The sequence below is a fragment of the Prionailurus bengalensis genome, chromosome X, assembly GCF_016509475.1.
Source record: "Prionailurus bengalensis isolate Pbe53 chromosome X, Fcat_Pben_1.1_paternal_pri, whole genome shotgun sequence".
Classification (NCBI taxonomy): Eukaryota; Metazoa; Chordata; class Mammalia; order Carnivora; family Felidae; genus Prionailurus; species Prionailurus bengalensis.
This window is the reverse complement of record NC_057361.1, coordinates 75,505,658-75,517,134: the sequence shown is the minus strand read 5'-3', so window position 1 is coordinate 75,517,134 and position 11,477 is coordinate 75,505,658. Positions and strand designations below refer to the sequence as shown.

The 11,477-nt window shown below is 39.1% G+C and overlaps 1 protein-coding gene across 1 annotated transcript; it reads left to right on the top strand.

The window, feature by feature from the left end:
- The first annotated feature begins 1,716 nt into the window (after positions 1 to 1,716).
- Positions 1,717 to 4,101, top strand: NAP1L3 (nucleosome assembly protein 1 like 3). The gene has a single exon (XM_043569937.1). It carries the CDS (start codon positions 1,797 to 1,799, stop codon positions 3,252 to 3,254), a length of 1,458 nt encoding a protein of 485 aa, XP_043425872.1. The 5' UTR covers positions 1,717 to 1,796; the 3' UTR covers positions 3,255 to 4,101.
- Positions 4,102 to 11,477: the final 7,376 nt, after the last annotated feature.

Sequence of the window (11,477 nt, the reverse complement as noted above, 5' to 3'; positions counted from 1 at the left end):
GTTTGTTTGTTTTTACTTCCACAGAAAGATCAAGGTATCTTCCAATGAACTCTTTAAGAGACTATTAATATATCCTGTGAATTTTTATTCAAATATAGATAGGTAATTGTGGTCATTCATAAAAAGGGGCTAAATATGTTTCTTACCTTTTAATGAAAAGTAAACACTGGTCTTTTTTGTTGTACCAAGGGAGGTGTTCTGTAGCAGAAAACAATCCTGTAAATAAAAATAAGATACCTGTTTTTAAACCTCATTTTACAAAAGTTTATTTACATATTACTGGACTGGTAAATCATACTTCAGTGTGGCCGGAATATTACAATGTTAGAAGGAAACTGGTGGTAGACGACATTGTAAAGTATACCCTGACAGAGGATGCACTTTCATCAGCACAAATTTCCCTCTCCCATCCTGTTGTTAATGGAATTGAAAACTGCTCCACAAAAGTATAGAGCAAACCGTCTGCTTTTAAATAATACTACTTAACATCTGAATGTCCTTGCACTTCATCTACAAGGTTGTTGCAAGCTTTGAGAACAGCTAGAAGCAAGTCGGCAGCAAGATTGGAGTATATTATATGCCAGTTAAAAAAAAAGAAATGCAGTAAAAATAGTCTAACTGACTCACAGCATCGCCACCCTTGTAGATGGATATAAATCAGGCTTGCCCAACACCACAGATAGTACTTACTAAAAACTGTTAGGTGGAACTCAATATACCTGCTTTCTAGCCCCTCCCCCCTTTGCCAATAAAGGACTCCCTTTTCTCTCCAGTGTAAAAATACACGCTAATAGGATATTTAGATATAGATTTAAAAAAAATCCATATTCACACTACCCAATGATGCCATTTGAAGTATTTTCACCCAATTTTTTTTTCCAACGTTTATTTATTTTTGGGACAGAGAGAGACAGAGCATGAATGGGGGAGGGGCAGAGAGAGAGGGAGACACAGAATCGGAAACAGGCTCCAGGCTCTGAGCCATCAGCCCAGAGCCCGACGCGGGGCTCGAACTCACGGACCGCGAGATCGTGATCTGGCTGAAGTCGGACGCTTAACCGACTGCGCCACCCAGGCGCCCCTCATCCAATTTTTTTAAAAACAGATTTTTGTCAAGAGGCTCCTGACAAACCAAACGGGAATTCAGGATGAAATGATAGGAGAAAGATACTCCTCTTCCCTTGTTAGGAACCATGGATAGTATTTTTACCTCATATCTAAGCTTTTTTTATTTTTATTTTTTGAATTATAAAACTATAAAGATATAATTTTCAGGGGAAATAAACGTCTTCCACGAGTGTGTGCCTCAGCTACCAGGCAACGTCTGGGAAGGTGGGCGGAGCCTGGAGAGCGGCGCGTGCGTTTGGTCATTCAATAGGCTTAGACATTGTCAATCAAGTTTGCCCAGCAAATGAGGTGAGAGCTAAAAGGCACAATGGGAACTAAATTGACTGCAGGTGGGTCCGCAAGGGGTGGGAGCTCGCGATCTAAACCGCGAAGAGATCTTGGGGTCTTACACTACGCCATTAGAGTGCGGCACTTCTCTGTCCGCCGCAGCTGCTCTAAGAGTCCTTGCCACCGCCGCTCTTGCCCAGGCCTCTACTGCGGCTTCCACCTCTGCGGGATCACAGCAGCCCAGCCCAACCCCGTCCTGCGCTACTGCTGCCTTCGCCGCTGCCACCTCCTCAGCCTCGGCCTCCGCCACCACCCAAGCATCCGTGAGTCATTTTCTGCCCATCTCTGGTCGCGCGGTCTCAGCGGTAGTCACCACATTAAGAGGTTTGCAGGGTTGCAAAATGGCAGAAGCGGATCTTAACACGGTTTCGGAACCTGCCGCCCAAAGGGTTGCTGAAGAGAAGATGGCTAGCTCCTCTAGTGATTCTGGGGAGGAATCTGACTGCAGTAGCTCTAGCAGCAGCACTAGTTGCAGCAGCAGCAGCAGCAGCAGCAGCAGCAGCAGCAGCAGCAGCAGCGGCCGCAGCCGCTTATATAGAAAGAGGAGGGTATCTGGGCCTTCCAGAAAAGCACGACGGGCTCCTTTGGGTAAAAGTTTCGTGGATAGGCTGCCTCGGGCCGTTAGAAATCGTGTGCAGGCGCTCAGAAATATTCAAGATGAATGTGACAAGGTAGACATCCTGTTCTTAAAGGCAATTCACGATCTCGAAAGAAAATATGCCGAACTCAATAAGCCTCTATACGATCGGCGATTTCAAATAATCAATGCAGAATATGAACCTACAGAAGAAGAATATGAGTGGAATTCAGAGGATGAGGTGTTCAGCAGTGATGAGGAGGTGCAGGAAGACAGCCCTAGTGAAATGCCTGCTTTAGAGGGTGAGGAAGAAGATAACGAGCCTAAAGGAAAACCTGAGGTAAAGGCTGAAGAAAATGAGGTTCCAAAAGAAATTCCTGAAGAAATTCCTGAGACAAAGGCTGAAGAAAAAGCAAAGTCTAAAGATTTTCTGGGGACAAAGCCTGAAGTGAAAGAAGACCCTAAAGTAGACCCTCAGGTAAAGGCAGAAGATAAAGAACAGACTAGAGCAACAGAAGCTAAGGCAAAGGCTGCCATAATAGAGGCTCCTAAAAGAATTCCTGAGGCCAGGCCTAAAGAAAGAGTGAATCTTAAAAGAGCTCGTAAGGGAAAGCCTAAAAAAGATCCTAAAGGCATTCCTGACTATTGGCTGACTGTTTTAAAGAATGTTGACAAGCTCGGGCCCATGATTCAGAAGTATGATGCACCCATTCTGAAGTTCTTGTCAGATATTAGCCTAAAGTTCTCAAAACCTGGCCAGCCTATAAGTTACACATTTGAATTTTATTTTCTACCCAATCCATACTTCAGAAATGAGGTGCTGACCAAGACATATATAATAAAGTCAAAACCAGATCACAAGGATCCCTTCTTCTCTTGGGGATGGGAAATCCAAGATTGCAAGGGCTGTAAAATAGATTGGAGAAGAGGAAAGGATGTTACTGTGACAACCACCCAGAGTCGAACAACTGCTACTGGAGAAATTGAAAGTCAGCCAAGAGTGGTTCCTAATGCATCATTCTTCAATTTCTTTAGCCCTCCTGAGATTCCTAAGATTGGAAAATTAGAGCCACGAGAAGATGCTATCCTTGATGAGGACTTTGAAATTGGTCAAACTTTACATGATAATGTCATCCTGAAATCGATCTATTACTATACAGGAGAAGTCAAATGTACCTATGAAGATAGTACAAATTATGGAAACAGGAAATATCGAAAATAAAAAAAAGAAGCTGCTTGAAAGAATTTTCAAGAATCTCAAAACTTCAATCAGAAGTGAAGCAGGTTTATATAGCCTTAGGCGAGATGGGAGGGGGGCACTGCTCTATAGCCTCAACACTAGCATTCCTTATAGTCTTGTGTTTTCATATTTTCTTGGTAGTCTGAAAATGGTCTTACAGTGTCTAAGCATCAGTTTATCTAGCCTGTTGTAGTGTAATATTCTTCAAAATATATAAATGTTGCAGTTATCTAAAGCATGCTCATTTTGTGCTATAAAGTTCTGATTTTTGTGAAGTCTTTTTGTCATATTCCTATTAGAATGTAGCTGTGAAAACTGTCAGAATTGTCAATTGAGACACATATTTGCTTGAAAAAAACAGTTCCTGAAGTACCAACGCAAGTGTTTTTTTATTTCCAGCCTGGAAGACTAAAAGTTTAAATCTGCTTGCACTAGCTGTGCCTTCATTACTTTGCTATAGAAATATGGTACTTACAGTGACTAGAACAGCTTAACAGTGAAATTTGCTTAAAAAAGATTAGCATACATTTAAGAATGTCCATCGAGCCCATATATGATATGACTGTGAGCTTATTTATGTGACATAGTGGTCTATAAATTAATAATTAAGTTATTGTTTACCACTGAAGTGTTAGTGACATGGTATTTTTTAAAAGTTTCCTCATATTATACTGTGTAATTGTAAACTGAGGTTACTAACCACATTTTCTTTGTAATATGTTCTACTTTATCTTTCACTAAGATGATCACTTTATATCAATTGATATTTTTTCATGTTCTATTGCATCCTAAAATGCCAAATAAAGTGTATCATGCTATAAAAATCTAACATTTTTTCCTAATTATAAAAAATGTAGGTCTTCTCAAAAAAGTGGAAAATACTGAGAAAAGGGGAAATTTAAGAAATATATAACTATTACATTCTGATTTGTTTCCCAGATCTTAGCTCTTCTTTGGAAGATACACATTCAAGTGATTGGAGAGAAATGGGACAGAGGAGGAAGGCTAAGGGGGAGGAGGAGAAAGAGAGGGTAGAGGGGGAGGGAAAAGGAGAAGGAAGAGGGAGAGGAGGGTGGAAGAAGAGGGTGGTTGGAAGGGAAGGGAGAGGAGAAAGAAGGGAAAGGGAAGAGGGTGGGGAATGAAAAGGATGGGAGGTAGTGGGGATAGGCAGAAGGGGAAAAAGGGAAGGAGTGCCTCACTGAGAAAATACATCTATATAAGCTGTTGCTTTCACTTCCAAGAGTAGGATGGGCAAATGACCTAGGAGGAACAAGTGACCCAGGCCCACCTTCCGCCTGACTTGGGAGAAGGTCACACTATTAGATGTGGCATTTTTTTAAAATAGGTGTCTCAGGCTTTCACCTCTTCAATACCATGCAACTGGTTATCACCTCTTCAATACCATGCATCTGGTTACAGGGTAATGAGATCCTGCGATTTTGGGGTTGAAATTAGTGTGAAGAGGAGGTCCCTTAAAACTCAGCTTACCAGAGAGCTTTGCACAGGGCACAAAGGCACAAGCACAACAAATGGTAAAGTAGTATCTTCTTTCACATTTGCCATTTCCCTGTCCACATATATCTTCCATCAAAACCTTAAGGAAAGAGCTGAAGCAGGAAGAAGACAGGATTTGGGGGTTTCTGGCTCTTTAGGCATAAAATTACCTAATAGTCTTTCCAAATCCCATCATACATAGTTTAATATCTTGCTTTTATCCCTGTTTAACAATAGCCCAGACCGTGTCTACAATGTAAAAATATGACAATATATGACACTATATTTAACCAATCTGGGGTGTTTGGATATTTAGGTTTTTATTTCTGAGATATTTGCATCCATCAAGAAAGGGTATGGGAATAGATTTACTAATATAGCAGGGCCAAAACGAAGGCTATAATAAATATGGTGTACCTGGTTCACTGTTGGGGAGGTTCCCAAATCAGATATATACTGTGCTTGTCAGACATCACAGATCTAGCAGAGCCCTTAAAACTCCTATATGGAATGCAAAATCCTTATCGCATCTTAGAACACTTACTTCAGTATTTAGCCCCTACCCGTTCTGTATTTTCCAATATTAAAGGAACACATCTCAGAATATTTGCAACAAAGAAGCAGAAATGCAGAAAATAAACGTCATTCAGAAGCACGCTACAGGAAGATATCGTGTTTGTAGATTGGTGTATTTTCTCCCAGTCTGTCTCTTGATTAGGTTTTATCACAACTTCTTGGCTCAAATCAAAAGGTTAATTCAAGCTGGGTGGGTGTAAGAAAGCGCGGTGGAAAAACAGCTTATTGGTATATCTACCGTTACCGCTTAGGGGGCTGGTGGGAGGGTAGAGGAAAGGGAGGGGCGGGGTAATTGCCAAAGCTTTTTACATTAGTAAAGCTAGAATCACAGAAATGCAAACTGTCTGTGCTAGGTGCTTCTACCACCGTGGCTAGTGAAGGTGGCTACAGCCGGGAAACCGCTGGGCTTGCACGTTTGTTGGGCTGCAGGTTTGTCCGTCACACTTGCCCAACCAGTGAACAATGCTGGAAGGAGGAGCCTACTGGGAATGAACCCCGTGAGCGGAGAGCAAAAGCTTAGGGAGAGCTTTTACTCAGTCTTCTGTGACTTCTTTCTGGCGCGCTGTTTTCCCTTTGCTGTCATTTAAGGCTGAGGCAAGCTGCCCTCTTCCTTGTTCCCACCCCGACCGAGGAGGACCCCCACCACCACCAAGTCCCCCCCTTTCCCACATCCTCCTTTGTGAGTTCTTTCCCGTCCTGGATTAGGCAATGAGCGTCCATGGTAGTCACTTTAAAAGTTTGCTCTTTTCCTTTAACCTTGCTGACTGATGACGAAGAATGTGACTAAGCAGCAGCAGGGATTGCTGAAGAGATCATGGAAGAAACTCTGGATCGAAGTGAACAAAGTGAAAATACAGATAGTCAAATGAAGCAAATTACCCATTATGTCGCAGTCTAGCGATACTGGTGCCCCTGCCCCCCCCCCCCAAAAAAAAACACTTAAGGGACCATATGACAAGATAGAAGCCAAATGTGAAAAGGAATTGCAGGCTTTTGGAAAAAGTATAAACTCTTACTTGATGAGGTAGGTGTTTGTGCCAACTAGTGCATGTATTAGGACAACCTGCAGTATAATAACTTTAATACACGTAGGGATTACTTCAAATGTTTTGTGAGTTTTGTAGAGTATATTTTTTAAATAAAAAATGAAATATTTAAATATTAAAACAGCATTTAGAAGTATACTTTTCTTCAAGAGATACAGAACACAACAAATTCTCTAAACCATCTTTTCTCATTGCTATGCAGTTTAGTCCTTAGAATTTTTTTTGTATTATAGATTTTAGAGAGTGGGAAAATTATTAGAATTCTTCACTGAAGCTAATATTTACCTGGGGGGGGGGGAATATACTTGGAAAGCCAATCAATTCAAGTATGTGTTTTGTCTCTAGCTCAGAAGTAAAAGAGTTTAAGTCAACTTAGCCCAGGTGTGCCTTTATTATTGTGCTATAAAAATGTGGTTTACTATGATATGGTACCTAACAAAATTTTATCACTTGAATAAAGTAGCATAGAGTTAAGAATTTTCAAAAACACATTAATATCAAGTCTCTGAGATCACTTCTTAAATTTTTGTGTGACACAGGATTTATAAAGAAAAACATAATGAAGCTGTTTTTCCCTGGTAGTGCTGAGAAAAGTTAGTGTTTGCGAGCGTTTTTCTCAGCTGTACTCATGAGTTATGTAAACCAAAGTGATTAATTATATTTTGTTTGAACTGTGCTTCACTGAAAGCTGTAACTTTATTACTGTTGTATTACATCCTCTGATTATAAAGTATGTTCATTATAAAAAATTTGGAAAATATACTGAAAAGCATAAAAATTATTTTAAACAGTTCTGCCTTTAAAGATAACGACAATTTGCACGAAAATGTCTATATCTTTATTAATATTGTTGCATCCACACGACTCCTGAAACACAATGCAACCGGCACCAGTGACAGTCACAACAAAATTTACTGCAGTGAGAGGCAAGGCCAGCCGATCAGGACTAACACTCTTAACAAGAGTGCAGTCCAACAGCCAGGGTACAGAGTTTTTATAGCTGACCACATTGTCTTATCATCACCTGGGGACAGAACAAAGAAATAGTTCCCAGATGGGGGTGGAAACAGTTCAGACGTGCCCTTGCCCCAATCCAATCAAACACTAAACCAGTTGATTTCCCTTAAACTTTTGTTCCCTTGATTGATAGGACAAGGCTGTTATCTCTTAATCTACAATGTTAAAACAAAGCTATTATTTCTTAAAGCTACAGGTTAGCCCTACACTACAATTTAACCCTTACAATATAACTACAATTTTATCACTTTCACTTTTCATTTAATATATTTTGGAGCCCTGTGCATGCAAAGTGTATTCCTTTTAACATATATTAAATGGATATGCCATAACTTATTGTATCTGCTGCTTTTCATGGGCATTTAGGTTAGGAGCATTTTTTTCTAATTGGTTAGTAATTATGAACACTATTTGAATTAAGGAAAAATGTTGCATATGTTGAAACATTTTCGCTTTTGGTTTTGTTCATTTTTTTTTCTTTTTCCCTGCAGAAGAGTTTTAATGTTAATGCAGTCACATTTATCCTTTTTCCCCCTATTATAGATTTTGGGTATTTGGCTTAGATCTTTCCACACCAAGATTATTTTTTTTTTTTACTTGATCATGTTTTCTTACAGAATTATTTAATTTCATTTAAAGCTTTAATCCTTCTGGAATAATTTTGATGTAAAGATTGAGATACCTGTACCATTTTTTTTTCTCAACACAACTCACTAGTTGTTTCAACACCATTTATTATTAAATATCCAATGTAAATAATTGACACCTTTATTATATAATCCATTACCTCATGTGTTTGGGTCTATTCGTGGACTGTTACGTTCAAAATGGTTATTCTTGTGCTAGTATAAATCTTTTTAAAAAAATCTCTGATGTACATTTTAAGATTTTTTATTATACATTTTTAAAGATTTTTTTGGGGAAATTTTCACCTATTTATTTTTCCAGATGAGCTGCAGTATTGCTTTTTTTCACACTTCCTCCCCAAAGCCTATGGATATTTTGATTTGGGGTTTGTTTGAATTTGTAGATAGATTTAGAGAGAATCGGGAATTTCATATTATTCAGTCTTTTTATCCAAGGACAAGATGTGTCTTTCCATTTAATCAAGTCTTTCTTATATCCTTCAGTAGAATGTTAAAGTTTACCTGTTAAAATAGGCTTTTCAAAAATTTTCAGGACCTGTTCCTTAATTTCTTCTTCCTTAGTCTGCCTTTTGCTTATGTTGTTTTGCTTCTTATTTTTAAATCATCTATGCTTAGGGGTTGTCTCATTTTTTTTTTTTCAGTTTTGAATGGGGGCAACTGTTTGCTGAAGTGTGATGTGTGAAGAGGTGGAAAGAAATGAACTCAAGCATCTCAGAAGTTTCAATTCAGGTTTGTATAATATCATTCTCTCTCTAAATTGCTAATATCTCTTGCCTGAGGCCATTTCTATCAATTTATGGTGTTCTCTCCATTGCCAGCTTTGGAATGAACAGCAGATCAGTATGATTCAGTGAAATGTCTTGAGTTAGAAGTGTTCTGTGGCGATCTAGTAGTTAATTTCTGCTCAACTGACTGACCAGCATCTTTAGTTACTTGTTGTTTGTCTTTCTCATATTGAAGCAATCTCCAGAAAATAAAGATGATATACTGGTATAGTTTTCTTCTTTACTTCAGTTCCACTTTTGTTCTGTGTTATGGAGGTGATGAAATTTTGGGGTGATGGTGGGGTTCAGAGCTGATGGGCAAGAAAGAATTCTCGAAGATGTCTTTGGTGTAAAAAGATTGTATTAAAGCACAGGGACAGGACCCATGGGCAGAAAGAACTGCACTGGGGTTGTGAAGAGTGACTGATTATATACCTTCAGGTTGGGAAGAGGTTAGGGACAGCGTAAGTCTCTAAGGAATTTTGGAAGCAAGGTTTCCAGGACCTTGAGGGGCTAGCTGTTGTTAGGAAAACATCATTTATTACTACTTCGTAAAGCCTCAGTCATGAACCCTTCAGATGTGTAAACAGTAAAACTTCAGTCATGAGACCCTTCAGATGTATATCAGGGGTCATATGCTTGGAGTACAATTGCCAACATATACTTGGTGGTTAAAGATAAAGGAGGTTTGCAAAGGAATTTTTATGTGTTCGGGGAGACTCACAGGATCCTGGGGTGTTAGGATAATGTTAAGCCAAGATTCCCTTTTGCCCTTAGAAAAGTGTCATCATCTAGGCAGCTGAGCTCCTAGAGGAAGGTCACTCTACCTGTTTCAAGGACTTGTCAATGGGCTGTAGTCAGTAAGGGAATTTAATTTTTCATTTTCCTTTGTTTCCCACATCACCATGGCAAGGAATTAAACCCCCTTAACATCTTGATAAGGGTGATATTAGGGCTCTAGGGAAAGGAGTGTATAGGCTTCTGGAAATTAGGGTATAGATGACATTGCCTTTTTCTTGCAGTTTACTAAATTATACATAAACTGAAAGAGATTCCTGTCCTGCATGACTGTGGTCTGTATCAGTCAGCCATTTGTTTTCTTTACTTACCTTTGTTTATGGGCAGTCAGGAGTGTCAGAGGAATATCATACATATCCTACCTGGGGGTGGGTGCTTTTAGCATGTACTTTGCCCTCAGCTTGCCCCATGCTTCCTCATCAGAGCTGTTTCCAAAAGGGGTTATTATTTTTTTGCTGCTTTCACTATCTGCCACAGGCCTAAATCAAATATTTAGGGCTTGAGACCTGTGAAACCTGCCTGAGACCTGTGAAAGCAAGCATTGATTCATAGTCTTGCATTTTTTTTTTGGTTAAAATTTCATTGAAACTGAAAGATATTCTTTCCAGTGTGTGTCAGATGATTCTTATGCACATGCAGGATTGAGAACCACAAAGCAATATAGAGAAGAATCTCTGAGAGGGACGCATATAATGCTCTCTAAATGTATTGACCTCAGAAAACTTTTTCTGCAGCACAGCTATTAACAACTCTCCTAATTCAGTAGGAGTACCTGTTTGGTGAATTTGGCTTTGGCTAAATATGTAAATTAGCCCAGATTCATTTATTGGTAAAAGCCTCCCTTAACACTTAAAGGAAAAAAAAAAACTTTTGCTAAAAAAAACCAAAAACTTTTTTTGAGACCTTTAAAGAACCCATAGAAACTTGCAAATACAGTATAGAAAGGTCCTGTATGCCCTACATCCAGCTGTCCCAAATGGTTAACACCTTACATGACTATAGTACTATACCCAAACCAGGATGTTAAGTTGGTACAATTTACAAACCTCATTCAGATTTTGACACATTTTACACGCATTCATGTGTGTATGTGTGTGTGTGCATGTATATGTCCACATAGTTCTATGCAGTTTTACTACATGTACAGATTCATGGAACTACCACTGCAATTAAGATTCAGAAGTGTTCCATCATCACAAATTAATACTAATATACTAATGTTCTCCCTCTTGTCCCTAATGCTTGGCAACCATTAATTTGTTTTCTGTCTTGATATGAAAAAGTTATACAGATGGTTATATAAATGGTATTATACAGTATGTAACCTTTTTTGAGAGTGGCCTGTTTTCATTCAGCAAAATAACCTTAACGTCCATCCAAGTTGTACCTGTACTAATAGCTGTTCTTTTTATTGCTGGGTAGTATTCCAGTGTGTTAATCACTGATCAGTGACTATGCTATAGGAGAATAAAACTGGGTGAAAAGCAAACAGGACTTCCAGTGGCCAGGACCTCCCATAGGGACAGAAGAAGGAATTACAAGGTCTTTCTTTGTAAAATTTGAAAGTTTAATAGTATCAATAGAAAATGCTTATGTGATGCTTACTATGTACCAGGAATATACAAATTATTATTTATGTAATCTTGCTATAATCTTTTTTTTTTTTTAAGAGAGAGAGAGTGCACACATTACAGCAGGGGAGGGGGCAGAGGGAGGGGAAAGAGAGAATCTTAAGCAGGCTCCACGCCCATCACAGGTTCCACTACCCTTGAGATCATGACCTGAAAGGAAATCAAGAGTCTGATGCTTAACGGATTGAGCCACTTAGGCAGCCCTCTTGCTACAATCTTGAATTGGTACAAT